Below are 24,617 nucleotides of genomic sequence, written 5' to 3' on the forward strand. Positions count from 1 at the left end.
TGAAAAGTAGTAAGAAAAAAATATAGCAGCATCGTGCGGACGCAGTTTCTTAAATTGATTAAAAAGTATCTGCGTTCAAAAACCCATAAGGTACTGTACTGTGTTCGATCGAGAAAGAATCGCTAGCAGACCTTGATTTAGATACCACTAGCTGACCCGGCAAACGTAGTTCTGCCATATAATTCATTTCTAGAGAATATTTTGGAATATTTGAGTAACCGAAATCAAGCTCCCCCCGCTGGTAGTTAAGGCGGTCGCTCTTGACAAACTCATCAGTGAATTCGCATCGATGGGTGTTACAGCAGAGTACAAGCTGTGTGACATAATTCAGTCTTTTTCCAAGCAATTAACATTGTTTGTTTTCCGTCATAATAAGGGCTTCATTGGTGCCTTTGAGAATGCATCAATGCATCAAACTGACGTTATGGCGAAGCATACGTTAAGCTTAGGCGCCAAAAAATTATTTGGGGAATACCAAGCATCTTGAATGTCTTACTGGAATGTTATAAGTTATTTGGGTTCGCGTGCCAGTCGCAAAACTGCCTTCAACTAGTATTGCATTTGCACTAATATTGATCATAATGAAGCATTGCTACTGTTTTTGAGGTTGTTATTAACAAAAAGAGTTTATTTCGCTTGTTTAGTCACCAAGAAAGTAAATGTCGTTCTGGAATTTTGTATGTAATTAGATTTCGCTTGCCAGTAGCAAAACTTCCTCCACTAAGGGTGACAGCTGCGCTTCTCTCGAGCATGAGAAAGTAATGCAACTTTTTTCGAGGCCAGTAATATTAACAGAAGCGTTTATTTTGAGAATAGCGCAAAATGATGAGAAGTGTTTATATTCCTAGTAGTTTCAAGCCACCAATGTATGGCTCTGTATGCATGCTATGGCGAACGCTTGTTTGGCGCTGGGTTTACGTTGTACGAACGATGCCTAGAGGTGCGATTCCTTTGAGGCAATACTAAATAACATGTAGCATGATATTTGATACTTGCAAGTGTTGTCATTGTTGTTGTTTCCATGCGGTGCCAAAGATATATTGATGTAGTTATGAGATGTGGAATAATGGTGCTGGTGCAACATGTATATAATCGACTGTAGCCGAGTCTATGTCAATTGCGAAAAAGGCCACCGGAATAGCGTTCGAGGTAAATTTTCAATGCATTGACATGAAATAAATTGCGACATACGATCACCTAGTGTATTGTTTTGTGAGGGCAAGAATGAATCATCAATCAATTATCGTCAACTTTCAGAGATAATTGTACTAAGCAGTTGTTTCTAAAATTTCACAGCATTTTAGAATAATACCCGAAGGCATAAATAAGCGACTTATTTTAAATAACAGCGTAATTCTACGTTAACAATGCGGTCGTATCTTGGACACAACCTCCTATAATTTTTTTAACCCATCGGTATCCTTCGCACGATGCTTTAACCAATCGATCCCTCCATGTGGAGTGTGCTATTAGCAACACCAGACGCCGGAAATTTGTTCGTAATTTCAAATCGTTCGCTCGCAAATTTGGCTTCAGTTGAAATGCAAACGAGCCTGGAGGAGGCAGCCCCCCGGGGACAAAAACAGAACCTGGGCTGTCGAAAAATTTACATATGAATCGAACTGTAATTAATTCAAAGCGTTCGCTCTCCTCAAATCCAACGGCAATAAATTGCTTTTCATTCATCTTGCTCTCGTTCCGTTGCCGGAGCTAAAATCTAAAATGGATCGTTCTTCATTTGCATTTGTCGGAAAATTCAATGGTGAAATAAGGTGGACATTAGATCCTCAAACTTTCACTTTTCCGCCCAGTCCGTATAACGACTCCTCGTGGGAGGGTAACAGCAAGGATAGTGTGCGATTGTTCTGCCATGAAATTGCTACTCGAGATTTGCATAAAGACGTGCTTGTACGGAACGCCGGGTGTTAGCAGTAAAAAGTTGCTCAACGACGAGTGCCTCCTCTCCACCACTTTTCCTCGCCAATTCTCGTTCGATAACAATTGAACGCAGGGTGTCCACTATTTGCTGTTAAGTGCTGCGCTGCTGGTGGCAGGGCGGGAGGTGAAAAATTGGCGAGAAAACGTTTTCCAGAACTGCTCGAGAAGAAAATTGGCAAGCAAAACTTGGACGAGTTAAACAAATAAAGTTTTCCACAAGTTTCCGATCGCAATGTCGAAGTTCTGCAGCGGGAAAGTGTACTTTCTCGGGTTGGGAACTGAATTTTAATTAGGGCACTTGCGCATTTTCTGTTCCATGTCTGAGTGGTTAGTGGATTTCAAATCGATGTATCAAGTGCTTTACAGACTCATTTAGAAAAAAAAAACACTTATTCCACCCCCATTCGCCGAGTTAATTATCAAAGTAATCAACAAAAAGAATTCTGACTCATTCACGCAGGTCTAAAAAAAGAGAAAAAAAAGTACAGTAAACAAAAAATAGTTACCCCCAATGGATTGCATGCAAAGTAAGTGAGCAGAGCGGTACAACAACAACAGCAAACAAAACAAAAATGCAAGCAAAAAATATTCCACAAAGTACCGCTGGGAAAGCTTATTAAAAAAAGTGGCTTCCATTCTCCGCAACAACAGCAAAAAGCGAACAGACATCAACCCGAGAAGCGCAATGAATCGGGCGAAATTAATCTCGAACGCAAAGTGGGGTGGGCCTCTTCCTCCCATTCCGTACACGGACTGCTTTAGAGGCCACCACTTCTGGAAAACGGAAAATGCGAGACACACTGAGGGTAGTAAATCGCGCTGAGTTTGCTACCGCTACAAGCTTTTCAGTGAAAAATATATGAAAAAAAGAACTGGAAAAATGTATCCCATTGGTGATGCCCAATATCCAAGTTGCTCGTTTCGCCTGCGATCCGCTCGCTGTTCCCACGGGAAACGCAGCATCTGCCTGGCTGGTCGGGATAGAAATTGCAATTAAGCGATACTTTGCTGATCGTTCCCAGGAAGACCGAAGTTGAGTCAGCCATTCAGATCAGTTTATTTCGCTTTTCGCTTCGTCAAAAGATGCGGTAGAATGGAGGTTAGTATTATTGGAAAACATACATTGATCCTCATTATCCAAACAGAAAACCAACAACAAAACCGATTTAGGGGAAGTGGGGGCATAGTGGTCACCCTAAGGAACATGCCCATTTCCAGCGCCCACATACCGATTTAATTCCCGTTTCTCGAAGAATATTATAGTTCAACTCATTGTTCTTCAAGTTAGCAAACGGCATTTACTATGAAAATTCAAAAATGTACACTTTTCATCATTAGGAAAAAAAGGTGAAAAACCGAACTTTTTTTTTTGCTTGGAGGCAAAGTGGTCACCCGCCCATATCAAGCTAAATGGGATAGATTTATGCGTTTTTTTCGTCCAAATTTGTTCAAATCATATTTGTTATAGTAGGTACATGCATGAAATGTGCTTAGCCTATTCACCTAGAGTCTCAATTTAAATTTTCTCTTGCATACAAAAGCGTAGTAAGAAACACATAACGTTCCGCATAAAGAGGCTTGGTTTAGTTGGAGTGGCATATTTATCCCGGGTCAAAGCCACAAAAGGATATTCTTCAAGAGCGAAATGTGATGAGGTATATCAGCTTTAGTAAACAGAACATTGTAAGTTGTTATTCACCTATGACTACTTTGCCCCCAAACATGAAAATAATGTCTATGCTAATTAATCGCTGAGTTTAAACAAAATATCTGTTCACCTCTCCTAGAATATGTGAACAGTCGTCCAAACTGATGATTTGTTCAACATATCAGTTTGAATAAACTAAATTCCACGAGAAATTCCTTAGATACCATGCGCACAGAACTACGGCCAAATGGCTATCGAGAGAGTAATTTCTGTTTTTATTAGTATTTTGACATGCGACAGCTCTACTGAAGCACAGGGTGACTCAAAAGACATTAAATTCTTCAAACATAAGGAGACTATCAATACGGCATCTAATAGTTACACAATAGTTACACTGCCAAACAAGCAGGTAACCACTTTGCCCCCCATGACCAATTTGCCCCCACTACCACTACTACGAATATCTTGGCAAAATAATTCCTCAACTTATGATACACTTTGTAGAGTATATTCATACATTGAAAGTTCGTTTTTATTTCGTACAAATCACAGGTGATTCGTGACATGTGTCAAAGTAAAAAACTATGGATGGGTTCTAGCTGTGATATAACCGCAAGGTTGACGTAGGACTACTGTTATCTTTTGTAATTATTTGTTTTAAGCTGTATCTAACTCAGTTCTCAATGAACAGATGAACGGATATTTTAACAGATTGCTGAAAGTTCTTCCTGTAAGTGTACGAGTGGAAAAATTATATTACGCCTTATTCCCGAATACACCACACGTGAAAACTATGTGAATTGAGTACACGCAACTGTAAACATTTGGTTGAATTCATTATGCAGCCATTCCATGCCAAATCGATAAAGTGGTTCTCAGATTTTCGTGAAAATTGGTAGTTTTGTTCTTTATCGCAAAACATTTGACCCGTATTTTTTTATTTTTTCAGTAGGGTGACCATTAGAGTGCCAATGAAAATGGTCATCTCTAATTTCAAAAAGTTACCCCATAAAAAATGTTCACCACCTCGAAAAAACACCCTATGCCAAATATCAGCTCAATCGGACTTAAGGGAGAGTGGCGCAAAGCGGTCAAAGTTTGAGTTTTTTGAAAATCGAAAAATCACCCAAGGGGAGAGTAAAAGAAATCGGGGTTTTCGAAAAAAAAATTGATGCCAAATGTCTTAAAATTGCATGAAACGTCGAGATCTAGTGTCATCTCTAAAAATTTTGTTTATCAAAAATCGACACTCTGGGACGGAATACGAGACGAAACGTATGGTTTTGGGTACCAATAAAAATAGTTATCTCGATTTTTCTTCCGGAACTTGCTACGAAATGTTGATTTGCACGATAATATACCCTAAGCAAAATATTAGCTCATTCGAACTTCATTGATTAGTTAAAATTTGAGTTTTTTTTGAAAAACTAAAAAGCACCGAAAATCGGAGTTTTCAAAAACAAATTGGCTTACATTATAGACCCATTAAATGTAAACATAATTGTATTGATATCAACATAATTTTATTCTATTGATTTTCATGACATGATACGCTATGACTCAGGAATAACATTTCATTGAGGGTTTTTATAGCTGTTTCGATGATGTTATCTGGCATCAGTGTCGAAAAAATAACGATGCTTTCACCAATACAAACAAAACCATTGCTGAAAATTGAAAAATGAAAATTTAACTTTCAGAGCACTAGCTCGAGTTTTCCGACATTTTTCACTACACAGTGCGACAGCAGATGGAAATTTAATATCTTGTGAGTAATCGATTAGAGTTTGGTTGATATTACTTGATGGGAAGTGTGCGAAAACGATCATTTTCTTCACACTGTTTCGCAAAATCATTGATTTTCGGGCGAGGGGTGAGGGAGATGAAAGAAATGAGCATAATTGTGGCAGCCATTTTTAAATTAGGGAGATTGGATTTATTCACGCGAAAATAGATGTAAACGGGTGAGAAAACTAATACACTTCTTCGAGGTATATATAACTACTATGAATAAAATAAATCCAGGCATATGTAAACGCTAGTGAATTTCTCACTAGTGAGAAATCACTAAAGAAATCCAGGCATATGTAAACGCTAGTGAATTTCTCACTAGTGAGAAATCACTAAAGTTGGAGGCGGTTCTTCTTCTTCTTCTTGGATGGCTCTAACGTTCCAGTGGAACTTTTGCCTTCTCAACGTAGCATTACTTGCGTAATTTTTATTAGTAATACTTGGTTGAGATTTCTATCCCGAATAATACGCCTTAAATGTACTCTGGAGTGGCAAGCTCTAGAATACGCGTGACCACAGTGCAAGCCGGAAGAATTTTCTTTGACGAAAAATCCCCCGGCCAGAACGGGAATCGAACCCGAACCCCCGGCATAATAGTGTGGGACGCTAACCACTCGGCCACGGGAGCACACAACCGGTTCTACTTCAGGTTAATAAATTCACCGAAAATATGAATTTATTCATTGTATAAGTTCGCGCTAGTGTAAACGGTTGATGCGATTTCTATAAATCTGATCATATTTCTTCACATGAATATATCACTAGTCTATACCCACCGTAAGATTCTAGCTTGGATATATCACAAGTTCGTTACCGTAAGCTTGGTGCGCGAGATGAACGATTGGTGATGACTGCCCTTTAAAATTTAATGCATCTACAAAGCTACAAAATGGAAAAATAGATCCGATATCATTTCCTAAAAGTTATGGTTTCAAGGTCACTGTTTCCTAAAAAATAAAAAATTCTTCATGATCAATGTAATTAGGTAGATATTTTCATCCAACAGGAGGAATAGTTCTGACGTTTTAATCCTGCTTCGTTATAATCCGTTGATGTTCTGTGGAGTGAGAATGGACCTATTCCGTTAAAAACACTTCCCAGAAAAAATGCCATTCTTTTTTTTTATTTTTTTTTAATGAAATCCAACGGGTGTATGATATAATCAGCTATCATTCCACTACTAATGGACGAAATGTCATGCGATTACCATGTATAATTCAATGTTGGAAGAATATGGCCATATTATATCAGACAGTCCTATATTCACATATTTTAAAAATTAATCTCGCACATATAATGGAGGATACAAATGAACGCAAAATATCTCCTCCATCCCAAGGCCTTCCCGAGGCCTCCAAGAACACCCATTACTAAAGCAAGGGAAGGTTAACTTTCCCATTACGAAACGTTGAAACACCAAAACAATTCATCACCGGAATAAATCTCGGTCCCAGATAAACACACGGTTCAAAGAAACGCGGCCACCCTTCGAAACCCCTGCAAACACGCAACCGCCCGACAAACACGGCCGAAAGCCGCCCCCTCAACACGCGTACATAAATTCTCGCCCGATTCTGTCATTAATCAAGCGAAATTCCAAAAAGATTCCGCTGGGCTCATTTTGTGCCAAAGCCACCTTTAAACCACGCAAAAGCAACTGTCGAAGCAACAACAAGCGGCAATTAGTTTTTAGCACAACGATGAATACTTGGGGGAGGGGAGGAAATCTCGCCCTACCGGAAGCGACAACAAACAAAACATTTAACCACACAGCCGACCCATTTTTCGTGGCAGCGGGGGAGACAAATTTATTACGGTAATTTTCCAAATTTATAGACAGTAAATAGTAACCAGCGGTACAGACTCCGGCGCTCGGAAGACGCTGTACCATTTTCCACCTGCATTAAAATGATAGGAGGAGAAAAGGCGCAAATTGGCTTCCAGATAAAGAGTTAATGACCTCGAAATGGTAGCGACTTGCCGGTTGTGAAGTTGGAGGAAGTATCGAGCTAGAGAGAAAGGGTTTCCACTCAGCGATCCGATGGTGTAAAGATAAGATTACGGCGCAGATGGTTGTGGTTAGTGCTGGGCACAGCATTTATGAGCGATAATAAAAAACAACGGAGACGTGATTCCAAAATCGGTGTTATTAATCATCAACAGAGGAACACAATAGTTATCCACAAATGACACAGAGTTGGTTCGATTCTGTTTGTCTGTAACATTTTAAAAAAGGGAAAATACGAAAGCTAAATTTCGTTTGATAATTATTTAAGATACACCCTAGAAGCAGAATTACCATATAATCTGTATTTTAAGGGGGAAATACACTCTGAACACGATAAAAAACATGTGATATATCACTTAACAAACAAACAAATTTGATGTCAATTGGACTGTTCCCTGAATAGCTGAAACTGGTTTGTTGAACCCTTGCAGCTAAAACCATGTAAACTGATGGGATTTCCCCCTTGGAAAATTTACGAGGATCAAAAAATCAAAACTTTGAGCGCATTGAGGCTCCCCTAAATCATGTCCGATCGAGCTGAAACTTTGCACAGATCATTTTTTGGGCCAATAAACAAAATGTACATGGTCGGTTTTTGAAATTTGACATGATCATTTTCGCTACCACCCTACTGTATCATGTATATTATACAAATGCTTACCAGTATTTGTGAGTCATGACATTTTCTGTTATGTTATGTCTCATTTAATGTCATAAATCAGGATGACAAAACATGAGCTAAAAATCAATTTTGGGTATAGACTCAATACAGTGGCAATTTGTCTTGCTGCTAAAAGGAACAGCCTAATCGGAAAAACCAGTGGCTCTGGCCATCGATGGGAATGGTGGATCCTTCGATTGAAGAGGCCTCGATGTAGATAACTCAGCAATTGGATAAATCTGGTACTTTCGTCTTGAGTTTGAATACAGATTGCATAAAACATTTTGGAAAATCAAAATACACATACTAACTAAACGACGGATGGTGTATTTTCGCGATGCTTCACATACTTATGTTGGATGTGGAACGAATAATAAAGGGTGTGTCACATCAAATTGCATCACGGAAAAAACGCTGTAGAAATTTAATTTTTAGGAATTATATCTTCAGCTTACGCTTATAATCAGATAAGAGTGTATAGATCACGTTGGCCATGCTCTACTGTCAATTTTTCGTAAATTTGGAAAAATGTCGTACGAAAAAGAGCGTAGTGAATTAATCCTGTGCACTCATTTCGAGAATCCGGAGTTGTCACATCGGGACATCGGTAAGATGCTGGGAATCGTCCAATCCACGGTCAGCAAAGTACTAAAACGATACTTCGAGAACCTAACCATCGACCGGAAGGTGAAGAACGGCAAAAATGGATGCTCCGTCAGTGAAAAGATCACAAGCGCGTAGTTAAGCAGTTTAGACGTGATCCGAGAAGTTCGGTCCGGGATGTCGCCAATAAGCTGAATTTGTCAAGTTCATTCGTCCAGAGGACCAAGCAGCGGGAGGGCCTGCGTACATACAAGGTTCAGAAGGCTCCTAACCGCGACGAAAGGCAAAACATGGTGGGAAAGACGCGAGCCCGGAAGCTGTACACCGAAATGCTGACGAAGCCGCATTGCCTGGTAACGGACGACGAAACCTACGTCAAAGCGGACTTTCGTCAGCTGCCGGGCCTGTTGTTCTTCTCCGCAGAGGACACATTAAGCGTTCCGGAGGAGATTCGCAAGCTACCCAAGTTTGCCAAAAAGTACATGGTGTGGCAAGCGATCTGCTCTTGCGGAAAGCGGAGCGCCCCCTTCGTGATGACCGGCACGGTAAACGGGCAGGTTTACCTTAAGGAGTGCCTACAGAAGCGCTTACTACCACTATTGAAGCAGCACGAGGACCCGACCATCTTCTGGCCGGATCTCGCTTCGTAACACTATTCAAAGGATGTGTTGGAGTGGTACGAAGCCAACGGGGTCACCTTCGTGCCAAAGGAAATGAACGCGCCCAACGCGCCGGAGCTTCGCCCAATAGAGAAATATTGGGCGATTATAAAGCAGGCCCTCCGGAAGAACCCAAAAGTTGTCAAATCGGAGGCGGACTTCAAGTGAAAATGGATTTCTGTTAAAAAAAAACTACAACCTGACGTTGTACAGAACCTTATGGACGGGTAAAGAGGAAGGTGCGAGCATACGGGCCAAAAGAAATGCCAAAAGTTGTTTAATAGTTTTTATTTTACTGTCTAAAATTTTCAAAAGGATCGGTCTACTGGGCGAATTTCTACAGCGTTTTTTCCGTGATGCAATTTGATGTGACACACCCTTTATTATGAGGATTGATTCGCATACCCACATTTATACGTATGCGTGGGACTTCAAAGAAACGTTTCCAAATTTTAAAGTTATTTCGAAGCTTTTACTAACCGTTTGCGTTTTTGTGGTAACTCTTAAAAGCGGCTCATAAAAGTTGAAATTAAAAATGATCAACAGTCACCGATCGGTTTGGCATGTTTAAAATGTTAAGCTCCGATTGAGCTAGGGGTCCGACAATGAATTTTTCGTCTGGCTCAAGAAGGTCCGATGCAACGATAGAGGACTTTTCTAAAAATTTGTGTGTTTGTGTTTTTTTTTTCTTTTCTTTATCGACAAACTTTTATTAAAAAACGAGTCTTGATTTTAAGGTTTGATTAGAGGAGCTAACCTTTCAATTTGAACTCTTCTGTGCACTGCCACCGAAATGTTCAGACTTTAGAATTTACCACAAACTGAAACTGTAATTGACCAGGTAAACCTGAATAATCACTATGATCATTAAGAGTGATTTGCTTTGGTGAATCTTATGTACATTATTTAGAACGGGGATTCCATCTTATGCTCTTCCGCTATAGGGTTTTTGGATAGACGAACAAAACAGAAGGATATGAGTATTGAATATATGTGATCGTCCGGGAAAATAGGGGGCTTAGGGTACATTTTTCGATGTTGAGGTTTTTCGCGATTCGGAAAACCCTTAAGAATCGATTGAGACCCATCCGAGGTCCCTTAGTTGAAAAATTCAGCCCGTGAGATGGTTTTTTCGTACAAAGTCAATTTAAAAAGTTTGTTTAAAAAAAGTATGAAAACAATTTATAATTTAGTTTTTCGAACATTCTTCTTTTTGTGCTCAAACTATTTCACTATTGTGACAACATACCACAGAAAAGATTTCATACACCACAAAACCTTGAAAACAGATGTTTTCGTAGTGTAAACTTCAAACGCGTATTTCTCGGAAACTTGTTTTTTATCCTAAGCCCCCTTTCTTCCCGGACGATCACATATACATATAATTCTCTTTTCTTCAGAAATTAATCAATAACATTTCCGCTGAAGATTTAATTATCTATTGTGCAAACAAAGACGTAACGTGGCAAGATATGAAATCTCGTTAGTACTATCACCCTATTCAATGGAATTAAACATGCATAACAGAACACTCCTATTCGATCTGTATCTCCTGCGTGAGCTTTTCCTTTACTTTTCGTCTCAAAATCTTCCCCGTCGAAGTTAATGGTAGCTCCGGCCAGAAGTAAACTCCCCCTCTCAGCCGTTTATGGTTGGAAACCTGTGACTCAACTATGTGTATCACAGCATCCTCATCCAAATGACTGTTCTCGCGCTTTACAATAACGGCGGCTGGCAAATCGGATGATCCGTCCATCTCCGGGATACCGACCACGCAAACCTGAAGAACGCCATCGATCCGCTCTATAACGGCCTCCAAATCTACGGGAGACATCTGATATCCCCGATACTTGATGACGTCCTTCTTCCGATCAACCAAATATACAAACGCTTCCTCGTCCAGGTAACCGATATCCCCCGTGCGAATCCATCCACCCGCTTCGATAATCTCATCGGTTGACTGCTTATCGTTGTAGTAACCCAAGAATGGTAGCGAGGTTCGAAAGAGCAGCTCTCCCTGCTCCCCAACATCAACCATCGTTCCGTCGTCGTCAACTACTCGAGCATCCAGATGAGGCATCAACACCCCTACAGAATTTTCCTTCCTCGTCATCTCCATCGCAATCAGGCCCAGCTCCGTGGACGCATAGCTATTGACAGTTTTTCCATTTGGAAGCCTTGCTCCCACCGAGCGTCGCAACTCTGGAGATGCATAGCTGCCGCTCAAACCCCAGCTTTTTAAACTACCGAAATCCGCAAGCTCTGCCCTGGAATGGCTCAATAGTAGCATCGTATGCGTTGGTGGGCTGAAGAAACGGGTTGGTTTGTACCGTTCTAGGATGTCGAAAAAAATATCCTCGTTGAAGAGACTTCTAGTGATAGCTCGTGTTATTCCGGTGGAGATGGAATTTAGCAAGGCGAACATCCCTGTTCCCCAATAAAGCGGGCTAAAATTGAATATGAGATTGGCGCTATCAACGTTCGATGGCTGTCTGAGGACCATTGCGATATGGGCTTGTGATACGCTGACTCCTTTCGGGCGACCGGTGGTCCCAGAGGTGCAGAGGATAATTCCGGTTAGTTCCCGCATGTCACCGTGGTGCTGTGGGCTAATTTTTTGGGCAATGTATTAGATATTCGGTGTAAATTAATACATGGTAGATGTATACTCACACAAAATCTGCTTCACTTCCACTTGGTTCTATTAGTTCCTCAGCTTTCCTCACATTTTTTCGCTCACTTTCCGCGACAAAAACGACGGGTTTCATTTTGAGTGCGTTCCCAGCAGCATCAAGTAGTGTCTTATAAACCCCATCATCGCAAATCACCAATTTGGGCTGCACAAGACCCAATAGATGTCCAAGATCATCGGCATGGAACCCCGTAGGTAGCGTAATGAATGGAACAGCGGCTATCATCAGCCCGAGCGCGATCGGTGCTAGGTTTTCACTGTTCGAGCACGCCAGTGCGGCTGTATCACCACTGCCAAATCCGAGATTCAACAAACTTTGAGCTACTCGAACCGCCCGCAGACGCATCTCGCGGGCAGTCATTTCTCGTGCGGTATCCGTGTCGATCTGCAGAACTCTCGAAGGGTTCCGATTGAGAGCATCTAGAATCAATTGGCCGAGGTTTTCTTCGGGCTGGAACGTTGGTGGAGGATTCCGGGATATCCAGGATTTGGTTTCGGGGTCGAATGTGTGAAACATTGCGGCTGCTATGCTATGTTAACTAAACTTTAATCGAGAATAATCATGTGAGAGAGTTGAAAGTGAAGATAGTTCTTACTCGTTATCAGTCGATATCTATAGACTTAAGAGGTTATCAAAGGTAAACATCCACTTCAGTGATAAACATCTCCAAGGCAGGGTTGCCATAATGAAATCTGCGTTTTTCATCAAAAAAATCTTTTCATCTTAGTTTTTTTTTCTCAGAAAATCTGTACATAGGAGATGTCCACATTCCACGTGAACCATTTTAGTGAGAGTAGAGGTACGTGGATGCCTTAAATAAATATTATAGAAAAATATACTCATATCTTTAATCAAAAATATATCAAATAAAAAATCAAATACTCTACGTATTAATTTTTTAAACTCTCTCATTTCTAATTTCGTAATCAATAAAAGTATAAAGCTGCCTGAAAGTGCTACCCAGTCGAACATTTATGGGTCAAAAAAGGTAGTTTTCGAACTTTTTGTTAAATAACTATCGTAAATTAAAGTGAAACACAATTCTGATTACGTAGAAATGTTCTCTAATAATGAACACTCGCAAGTGTTCAAGGAATTGTTGAATAATATTAATTTTTCACTGAACTACGATTAAATGAAAGTCTCACCCTTTAGAGGGGGTGACAATGTGTCAATGAAGTGAATATTACTGTCTATTAAAATTGTGTCTATAAATCAATTTCTCAATAATTTCAAAATAATTTCACAACATGTAAGTGTCTTGAATGATTATTTGAGTTACGCAAATAGTGTCAACCCACCTAGAAGTGCAATGAAAATTTTTATATACATCCATTCCATGTAAAACCCATATAGTGGTTCTCAGATTTTCGTGAAAAGTGGTAGTTTTGTTCTTTATCGCAAAACATTAGACCCGTATTTTTTATCCTTGAGAGCTGAGGATTTTTTACATAACTTATCTCCATATCAGAGATGTTATTTTTTCGTTTTTGGGATATGATTTTTCGAAGTTAACCGGTACTCCAAAAAATTTTTTTCCCCTTTTCTCCAAAAATGACTTTTTGCAAAAATTCATAACATTTGAACTACTGAACCGATTTAAACTATCGACATATTAAATTGAAGCCAAAAAGCTGACCTTGTTCGAAAAAATATCACACTTGCGGGAAGACTGAATTCAAGTCGCATAGGTCCAGGTATGGGCAAAACCGCATCGAAATTCGTTCAACATTCACCTATCATCTTCGCAAAGTTCATTCTCGAGTAAACGGAAAAATACTGTCTCGATTCCGCTCATCTATTCTCAGAGAATTTTGCATTCTCTCATTGGACTCTAGGAATGACGTTGGAGATAGAATCAAATTGGAAACTTTCGCTTGAGCCAGCGAGGATCTCTGTAAATTCATTCGTTTTTCACTCAAATAGCAATCATTGAGCCTCGATCGCGGCAGTAAAATAAAAACAGATAGTTGGAATCGAGTTGTTTGCTGTGCACTATTGCAATGGCCTTTTTTTTTGTTTCTAATATGATATGATCTAAGCCAACGCAAAAGACCATATTAACGCAAGTTATTGGTGAGCGGGAAAGTAGATTCAAGTGCATTGCCGATAACAAATGCACTTGAATGCTGACACGGAAGAGAGTAGAAGGGAATATATTTTGATTCACTAGTTATTTTGTTTCATGCGATCCTTCCAAAGGAGTTTTCATGCATTGAATGTTGTTTTCCACTCTTCGTTTTGTAATGTTCACTCTCAGTCCCGAATGAAGATGGTCGGCGAGTCTAAAATGATTCATCGTGTAATCTCACGATTGCTTGCTGCATTCTCTTCACCATGATTATATCAAGCAGATACAAGAGTGATTTATAATTAGGTGTGGAGAAATGAGCGAATGAACTTTTCCATACTTGCATAGGTCTAGTCTAGTCACATAGGAATATTGAACGAAGACTTAAAACATGTTAAATTAAAAGGATTTTTTTTTCAAAAATTGCCTTTTTTTTAAAGTCATAACTTTTAAATTACCGGGCTGATTCATATGATCGATATACCTATTTGAAGAAACATGAAATACCACATATGCATAAAAATTGGATTCTAGTTGCATAGATGTTGTCCAGTCGCATAGGAATATTGAACGAAAACTGAAAACATGTTAGCTTTCCAAAATCACTCGAAAACGAGAGAAACACCTCTCTGACATTCGGATATGCTAAGTAAAAAACCCTCAGCTTTCCAGAAAAAATATAAAAAATACGGTGACCTTTGTTCCAATACCACTTAAGCAATGAAAAACAATTACAATCAATAATTACGGACACAAAATCTGTTTTTTTTTTCAAGTGTAATGTTTTTTAAATAAACCTAGCTCATTGGCTTTAATTTAATATATCGATCATCTGAATCGGTCCAGTAGTTCGAAAGTTATGAATTTTTGAAAAGGTCATTTTTGGAAAAAAGGAGGAAAAATCTAATTTTTCGGACCACCAGAAAATGGAAATGGTCACCCTAAAAATACGGGTTTAATATTTCACGATGAGGACAAAACTACCATTTTTTTATATCAGGTTGTCATGGAATTCAGTTTAGAAAAACTACTATACAAATGAAACACAAATTTCTACATTACTCGGGAATTCATCAAGCAAATCAAACCAAATTTGGCATATTGAGGTTTTAGGGTGCAATAAATGGTGGTTAGACTCTCCACCCCCCTCTCTAAGAGGGTGACTGCCATACAAATGAAACACAAATTTCTGCATTACTCGAGAATTATTCAAGCAAATGAAACCAAATTAGGCATATTGAGGTTATAGGGTGCAATGAATGTTTCTATGGTAGTTAGACTCTCCATCCCCCTTTCTTAGGGGATGCTGCCATACAAATGAAACACAAATTTCTGCATTACTCGAGAATTAATCGAGCAAATGAAAACAAATTTGGTATGTGGAGGTTTTAGGGTACAATAAATGTTTCTATGATGGTTAGGCTCTCCACCCTCCTCTCTAAGAGGGAAACACAAACTTCTGCATAACTCGAGAACTAATCAAGCACAATTCGGGATGTGAGGGTTTTTGGGTACACCCAAAATTGATTTTTAGCTCATGTTTTGTCATCCCGATTTAAGACATTAAATGAGACATAACATAACAGAAAATGTCACGACTCACAAATACTGGTAAGCATTTATATAATATACATGGTACAGCAATATAAGATTAATACGAGCGAGCGAAACAAAAGACAAATAAGCTTTCCGCATACTTTGCCACATACACGGCCCAGACCGAGATAGATATTGTTCTCCTTCATGCGCTTCTTTTTTACTCTTAGAAAACACTTCCCAACGTATTTGCTGAACAACTGTTGAAGCATCATTAGACTTTTTTTTGGTACAATCCCAAAGGAAATGAGAAAAGAAAACAGAAAGAGATCTCTGCATGCATACATACAAACCATTTTTAAGCTTTTAGAAGAACTCATTATTTGCGCATTTGACTTTTCAGCACACTAAATGGCATCATTTCTGCCAAAGATGACATGCTTTCTGTCAACGCTAGTTTGGGTGTAGCTTCAGCGAGCGTCGGATGGCATACGTTTACCCGGTCAATTTTTGTTTTGAAATACGAGTATATCATACATTACGGTTCTGGCTCCGTTCTTAGAGGAACATCATTCTGATGAGAAGTACGTCTTCTGGCCCGACAAATCGTCTTCCCATTACGACAAAAAGACATTGGCGTACATCGAGGACCGGAACCCGACCAACTTGGCCCAGTGCCGTCCGATCGTGGATTTGCTCGGCTCCCTCAGTTTCCTGGGGTACAAGAATAATTGGCGGGCTCCGAAATTGCATCCAAACGGTGGATGCTGAAAGTATTCCTAGGAAACGTTATTGGTTCAGATGGGTCGAGCGCAATCAATCTGTACTTTAAAAGTTGCTCATTTAATACGAATATCGGACTGCGCAATGCATTATGCGTTCGGTTTGATTTTCTTTCGAAAGGTTCAATTTGCGTCCCCCAGTTTCGCCGTCTCAAACGATTAATGTTGACGTGCAACAAGTACGTAAGTCGTGTGTCGCGATCTCAGTTTTTCACGCATTCTTCGTGAGGACGACCGACCGTTTACTGGGCGACGTTGCTAGGTCCCATTGAGAACTTATTTGAAGTCATGCCGACGATGTAAATTGCTTTGATACTTTCGGGCGCGAACGTTGTTGAATCGGTGTGTTGTCCTTCGCTCTTCTTTTTGGTGAATCTTAGAGACTTCGAACATTTTCAGTTCATTCGTCTCTAGCCCTGAGTAGGGCCCTTGGGGACAATTCAATCCAAACTCCCTCTTTATCTGTCTTTAAAAATACACTTTATTGTCGATCGACGCTCTTCAGCGTCAACAACCAACTCTCTGGGTGTTTTTTCGGAATACAAGGTGAAACGTATAAACTGGTGTATACCCCACGAGAGCTGCTGTGACGGAGTGCTCGTCATGTTGGAGGGCACTACCTAATCGGCGCTCCGATGGGAAGAGAAATAGGGTGACTGTGACGGGGCGCGCGTCAAGTTGGAGGGCGCTTCCTAATCGGTGCACGTCTCGACAGGTAAGTGGATGCCAGCGAAGAGGACGTAAGTGCAGCGAACTGAAAAGCGGATAGAGAGGAAAAAATATTAAGAAAAAGGGAAGGACAACGCTAGTCAGCGTTGAAAACTCGAAGAGTGCATGAGCACAGCCACCCCCTGAAGTAGTCGCCTAGATGTGGTCCCAGGGGGAATAAGGCAACGAGTAGAGGGCTTGGTTTTTGTGGGTGCGATCCCCACTCGACGTCTGGGTTAACCCTTCCCAGATAAGGCTGGTAGAGCGTTCCTCACCTCTATAAAAAAAAAAGGTGTAACGTATAGTTTAGGGTACCAATGAAAAAGACCATCCCGATTTTTCATACGGTACTTCCTGTGAAATGTTGATTTGCACGATTAAATACCCTATGAAAAATATGAACCCAATCGGACTTAATTTTCAAATGTCGCAGAGGTCAAAATTTGAGTTTTTTGGAAACCGAAAAATCACCCAAAAATGTAGTAGGGGAGATGGGGCTAAGACGGACGTGTTAAGGAAAACTTCAGTTATATCTTTAGAAACTCATGTTTTCAAAAATTAAAAAGCAGTTTCTTACAGTTAAGTATACTGGTTTTCGAAATAACTGGCCAAATGTTTTATAAAAATGTGTTTTTCCATGTTTTTAATAAAATTAAAACAAGCCGAAAAGTAGAACATTTTTATCGATGCGGGTATAATGGACATGTAGTGGGGGAGGATATGGTCAGGTTCATAATATACGAAGCGTGGAGGTTTATCGCTCGCGAGAGGAATAATTTCACGCAATATAAAAAAGAGTTAAATCCCTTCTTCCATTTAGAGACGAATGAACTCCCAGAGTTTAAAGTCTCTTAAATCCAACATCTCTCTCTCTCTTCTTCCATTCACTTTCCATCATGCATTGGATGTGATTATGAATATGACTGTCCAATTTTTTCAACAAGAATCGTTCGATCAATAAAAGCCCACAAGTACCGAAAACCACGAAATGAAAAGAGCATTCATAAAACAAAAGCTAACAAAATTATTTTATTTTGTGCATTTTTTCCGTGTTCAACTTTTAGCTCTTTTAGGGCTTTGATAATGATAAAAATCATAATCTCCATTTTCCTTGTAAAAAAGTTCACATTGATCGAAGGCCCGCAGTAATCGGAAGGTTGTCTAATTTTCAGCTTGATCCAGTATTTCTGCAGCAACACCGATAAGACAATAAGTTATCTTTAACCCACATTACACCCGCTCTGCGGCACCAGCAGTGCGTCAGTGCCATTCACGAGAACCATCTGATCAGCCGCAATGTTCCATCACACCTTCAATTCGGACAGTAAAACATGGCTTTCTCGTCTTCAGCCGCCTTCCTTCGAAACGGAGACCAGCTTTGGCCAACTGATCCTGGATATCCTGGATCGGAATCCATCCCAGGTTCTCCAAATCGACTTCGATACCTCCCGGCGTATGACCGCCGGAGAGATGCGTACTCGTGCGGTACGCGTGGCTCAGAATTTGTCCCGGCTTGGTGTTCAAAGAGGGGATATGGCCGCGCTGGTATGCCAAAATAGTGAAAATATAGCACCAATCACCCTCGGGCTGCTGATCGCCGGAGTTCCATTCATCTGCCTTTCCGTTTCCTTTAGTAATGATGACTTGAGACATTTGATAGGACTGGTACAGCCCAAGTTGGTGATTAGTGATGATGGGGTATATAATCGGATGCTTGCGGTGATCGAAGATGCACTCGAATTCGAACCATTACTATTTGTGGTGGAAAGTGACAGAGATAGTATCAGAAAAGTAGAGGAATTGCTGCAGGAGACCGGAAAAGAGTTGGAATTCATGTAAGTGTTATAGAAATTATTACAGGAGCATTTATCTTGTGAAGAATCCTTTTTGTCACTTAGACCGGAGCATCAAGGCGATATGCGAGATCGAATATGTTTACTTATGTGTACATCGGGAACAACTGGACGACCGAAAGCTGTATCTGCGTCCCAGGCCATTGTGGCATTCATCCTCAAAACTTCCCATAAAGACAGTGATGACGATATTGTTTTCTGCTTCAGCCCATTCTACTGGGTAAGTGGAATGTTCGTCCTCGTAACCTCTGTTGGTAGCGGAACGACACGTGTCATCACGAGAAGTGTGTTCGATGAGGATGTATTTTATGATCTGTTGGGGCAGTACAAACTGTCACAATTGTATAGTCCACCTTCCGAGGCGGCGATGCTAATAAAACATGCAAGAGCGGAGAACGCGGATTTCAGCTCCATAAAAAGCTGGAGTTTGAACGGTGGTAACGCTTCGCCGGCGTTGCGAAAATTGCTGGAAGCGAAGCTTACAAAGGGGAAAGTCAGCAATAGCTACGGATGTTCGGAGATTGGATTCATTGCGGTAGACGTGGGAGACAGGACAAGAGGTGCAGTTGGTCTACTGGCGCCCTATTTGAACGCAAAGGTTGTGGATGAGGATGGAACGCCGGTTGATGTTGGGGAACAGGGTGAACTGGTGGTTCAGATGATGTTTCCCTTCCTGGGTTATTACAATGACGATGAGGCAACGCGTGCATTCATCGACGAGGAGGGCTGGATGCGTACGGGAGATGTTGGCTTTATAGACGAGGATGGATACGTTTACTTGGTCGATCGGTTGAAAACCATTTTCAAGTACCGAGGCACTCAGGTGTCACCGATGGAGCTCGAGACGCTTATCGAGAAAATTGATGGAGTCGATCAGGCTTGTGTGGTCGGCATACCCGAGTTGGACGGATCATCCGAGTTGCCGGCGGCCGTTGTTACGAGGAATAATGCTAATCATGAACTAACGGATGAGCTGATAGTCAGCAGAATTGCCCAACAAGTACCGGACTACAAACGATTGAGAGGGGGCGTTTATTTCTGGAAAGAGCTGCCGATGACTTTGACAGGGAAGATTTTAAGAAGAGTGGTAAGAGAGAAACTGGTAAAAGATTTGGAAAACTGAAACATCACAAAGCATGTTGAGTCAGATGATTAATCCTAGATTTTTCGATACAGCCGAATATTTTTCCGTCGTTTCGCATGTTAAGATATTATTTTTACTCAGATACGATTAATAAATAATACAATTATCGACTTGAATTTTTCTGCTGTTTCATAGTTTAGCAAACAATGAAGACAATTTGTGTATTGCACAATAGAATAATATATTACTTATGTGACGGGGTTGAGCCCCAACTCTCTCTCTCTCTCTCTCTCTCTCTCTCTCTCTCTCTCTCTCTTTCTCTCTCTCTCTAGAATAAGCTTCATGTGTCTGTATACACTTACTCCAAAGATCTTGCGACTTAATCCACTCTTCTCGATGGTTTCTTTTGGAATTTTTCTCATCGCCATCATCACGTTCTTCATTATCTTTTCTCTTCTCTTAAAGCGGCCATTTTTCTATGGTTCTCTCAGTCTGGACACAATACAATTGAGATTTTCTCTTATTACAAACACAGACCCTTCATTTCAGACTACGATATGGATTGACACTTCAGATTTTGATCCCAGATTCCGAGATTAAAATGCAGAATCAAATTACATTTAGTTTGTAGCTCCAGAACTGAAATTGCACTCCCGATAAGATATCTGTTATCTGAACAATGTCATAAGACATTAGCGTGGCAATATAATGAATTCGTACGATTTATACGCTCAATAATCTATTGGAAATATCTGACCTATCTCAATACCTAGACCGTGTGACGATCAACGTGGGGTTATTGACAGTAGCAGCGGTACGATACTGTAATCTATATCCTGCTATATCTGACGATAATTAATCCATGAAAATCTCGGAAGGCAGCACCCCTTTGGACGAAAATCTGAGAACCACTATATCGGTTTTTTTTTTTAATTCGTTTATTTTTACAGGCTCAGTTACTTAAGTTTAAAGGAGCCGAATTCTTAAATATAATTTTAAAACTATATATATAAACAATTTTCTTACATCTATGGTTAGTAAGGTGGAAAACCGATTACTCGCGGTGTACTCGAGTTTAGGAGGGTGACATATTTTTAGGAGAAGGATGGGATATAAGGAAATTGTAACAATGTTGATGAACACTCATTTCATAAATCTATTCGTATATCTATAGTGTATTTACATTTCAACTTATTCTACTATTTATAGCAAGGGGACGAATTACCCGCAAAGGAAGGAAAGGAGGGTATAAGGATGTAGGGGCAATCACACACGAAGATCTATAGCTTTAAGGAAAACATATATATGGGACATGTAATCAAGGTCTAACCGAGCCAACACATCTCTCACCGGCACATTGGGCTGTCTTCCTCGGGCCCGAAGGGAGTTTTTTAAATTCGATCTGGCGACCAGATACACCTCGCACTACCAAACAATGTGCTCGATGTCGTGATAACCTTGGCCACAAACGCAGAGATTGCTGCTGGCAAGATTGAAACGGAAGAGTAGTGCATCTAACGAACAGTGATTGGACATGAGTCGGGAGAAGGTGCGAATAAAGTCCCGACTCAAGTCCAGACTTTTGAACCACGGTTTGAGGCTAACCTTAGGGATAATCGAGTGAAACCACCAGCCCAATTCATCTTCATTCCACTTGCGTTGCCAGTTAGCGATGGTATTTTTGCGGACTAAAGAATAAAATTCATTGAAGGCGATTTGACGCTGATAAATATCGCCTTCAATTGCACCTACCTTTGCTAATGAGTCAGCCCTCTCATTACCCGGAATGGAGCAATGTGAAGGGACCCAGATAAAGGTAATGACATAACAGCGTCTGGATAAAGCACTCAAAATTTCTCGTATTCTCTCAAGGAAGTACGGCGAGTGCTTTTCCGGCCTCACTGAACGGATAGCTTCGACAGAGCTAAGACTATCCGTTACAATGTAATAGTGTTCAACAGGTCGTGAGGCGACGCTGTCCAGCGCCCAATGAATTGCTGCCAATTCAGCAATATACACTGAGCAAGGATTCTGAAGACTGTGTGAGGTGCTAAAAAATTCGTTGAACACTCCAAATCCTGTGGACTCGTTTATAGTGGACCCATCAGTAAAGTACATATTATCACAATTGATACCCCCATACTTTTCATCGAAGATCGTTGGAGCGATCCTCGATCGTTGGTAATCTGAATATCCATGGATATCTTGCTTCATGGACAGATCAAAATGCACAGAGGAATTGATGTAGTAAGGGAAACAAACACGGTTGGGAATATACGAAGAAGGATCAACCTGCATGGAGATGAATTCATGATATGAACTCATGAATCCGGAGTGAAAATTTAGCTCGATCAGCTGCTCAAAATTTCCGATCACCAATGGGTTCATGACCTTACACCGGATGAGGAACCGAAGAGATAATAAATTGAAGCGATCTTTTAGTGGGAGTAGGCCTGCCAAAACCTCGAGGCTCATGGTATGCGTTGAGGGCATACATCCCAACGCGATACGGAGACAAAGATACTGAATTCGCTCGAGTTTAATGAGGTGTGTTTTGGCAGCTGATTGAAAACAGAAACTGCCATACTCCATCACTGAGAGAACAGTTGTTCGATACAACATTATAAGATCTTCTGGGTGGGCTCCCCACCAGGTGCCGGTAATTGTACGGAGAAAGTTTATTCTTTGTTGGCATTTGTTACTCAGATACCTAATATGGGCCCCCCAAGTACATTTGGAGTCGAACCAGACCCCAAGATACTTGAATGACATAGCATGAGTGATCGGTTTACCCAAAAGTTGAAGCTTTGGTTTTGCTGGTCTATGCTTCCTAGAAAAAACCACCATCTCTGTTTTCTCCGTGGAGAATTCGATCCCTAGCCCAATGGCCCAGGTTGAAAAATTGTTCAAAGTATCTTGTAAGGGTCCTTGCAGGTCGGATTCGTTTGGTCCTACGACAGACACCACTCCATCATCTGCAAGTTGTCTTAGGCTGCAATTTTGTGTAAGGCAATTGTCGATGTCGCTTACATAGAAGTTGTACAAAAGGGGGCTTAAACATGAGCCCTGGGGGAGGCCCATGTAAGAGACCCGACTTACTGCCGAATCTCCGTGAGAAAAGTTCAAATGTTTCTCACAAAGCAAGTTATATAACATATTATTCAATAGAGGCGGCAGACCCCGAGAGTGTAATTTGTCCGACAAAACCTCTATTGAAACAGAATCGAAGGCCCCCTTTATGTCCAAGAATACTGAAGCCATTTGTTTTTTTTTCGGCGTAAGCCATTTGAATTTCTGAAGAAAGCAACGCAAGACAATCATTCGTCCCCTTGCCCCTGCGGAACCCATATTGTGTATCTGAGAGTAGGCCATTCGTTTCAACCCATCGATCAAGGCGAAACAAGATCATTTTCTCCAACAATTTCCGTATACAAGACAGCATTGCTATCGGGCGGTAAGAATTGAAGTCGGACGCGGGTTTTCCGGGTTTTTGAATAGCTATAACTTGTACTTGTCTCCAATCATCTGGAACAATATTATTCTCCAGAAACCGATTGAATAAATTCAACAAGCGATGTTTCGCCACATCAGGGAGGTTTTTCAGCAAGTTGAACTTAATTCTATCCGATCCCGGAGCAGAATTGTTACATGAAAGCAGAGCAAGAGAGAATTCTACCATCGAAAACTCGGAATCAAGATCGCACCTACCTTGTGGTATATCTCGAACAATTTTTTGCACAGGAGCGGAATCAGGACAAACCTTCCGTGCAAAATTCAAAATCCATCGATGTGAATATTCTTCGCTTTCATTCGTTGAAGAGCGATTTCTCATGTTTCGAGCCACTTTCCATAATTTTTTCATTGACGTTTCTCGTGACAAACCTCCCACGAAATTTCGCCAATAAGCACGTTTTTTCCCTTTGATTAAGTTTTTAAATTGACCTTCAAGGGCTAAATACGTTTGAAAATTTTCAGGGGTTCCACGTTTCCGAAAAGCTTTAAATGCATTCGATTTTTCTACATAAAGCTTGGAACATTTTCTATCCCACCATAGATTGGGAGGCCTTCGGGAAATGGTGGAACCTGGGATGGGTTTCGTTTGAGCGCGAACCGCGCTGTCATAGATCAAACGAGAAAGGAAGTTATACTCCTCCAATGGAGGTAAGCCATCTCTGAAATTGATGGCTAGAGCAATCGCGTCCGCATATTTTTTCCAGTCAATGTGTCTTGTGAGGTCATATGCCATGTTTATAGATTCAGAAGAATTCGACCCAATGGTGATGGAAATTTTGATTGGCAAGTGATCACTACCGTTGGGGTCCTGGATTACATTCCACTTGCAATCTAACGATAGTGAATTCGAGCAAAGCGAGAGGTCAAGAGCACTTGGATTAGCAGGAGGTTTAGGCACACGTGTTGTTTCCCCAGTGTTCAAAACGGTCATATTGAAGCTGTTACAAAGGTCATATATCAACAATGAACGATTGTCGTCGTACTGTTCCCCCCAGGCAGTTCCGTGAGAGTTGAAGTCTCCCAAGATCAATCGTGGCTCAGGAAGGAGTGAGCACATGTCATCAAGTTG

At 40.7% G+C, this 24,617-nt stretch overlaps 2 protein-coding genes across 4 annotated transcripts in view; one reads left to right on the top strand and one right to left on the bottom strand.

Annotated features, from left to right (window-relative positions):
• LOC129765720 (serine-rich adhesin for platelets) overlaps positions 1-24,617 on the top strand; it is a 347,565-nt gene that overhangs the window by 307,558 nt on the left and 15,390 nt on the right. The gene's annotated exons all lie outside the window — the stretch shown is intronic.
• LOC129765728 (probable 4-coumarate--CoA ligase 1) lies at positions 10,098-12,661 on the bottom strand. Of its 3 annotated transcripts, none has more exons than XM_055766153.1 (3): positions 12,597-12,661; positions 11,982-12,544; positions 10,098-11,917 (listed from the first exon to the last, which is right to left on the bottom strand). In XM_055766153.1, exons 2-3 carry the CDS (start codon positions 12,515-12,517, stop codon positions 10,843-10,845), a joined length of 1,611 nt encoding a protein of 536 aa, XP_055622128.1. In that variant the 5' UTR covers positions 12,518-12,544; positions 12,597-12,661; the 3' UTR covers positions 10,098-10,842. The 3 variants fall into 3 exon arrangements, with proteins under 3 accessions (XP_055622128.1, XP_055622131.1, XP_055622125.1); XM_055766156.1 differs by having other exon boundaries at positions 11,982-12,539; positions 12,597-12,638; XM_055766150.1 differs by having other exon boundaries at positions 10,099-11,917; positions 11,982-12,624.

Source organism: Toxorhynchites rutilus, chromosome 1, assembly GCF_029784135.1.
Source record: "Toxorhynchites rutilus septentrionalis strain SRP chromosome 1, ASM2978413v1, whole genome shotgun sequence".
Lineage (NCBI taxonomy): Eukaryota > Metazoa > Arthropoda > Insecta > Diptera > Culicidae > Toxorhynchites > Toxorhynchites rutilus.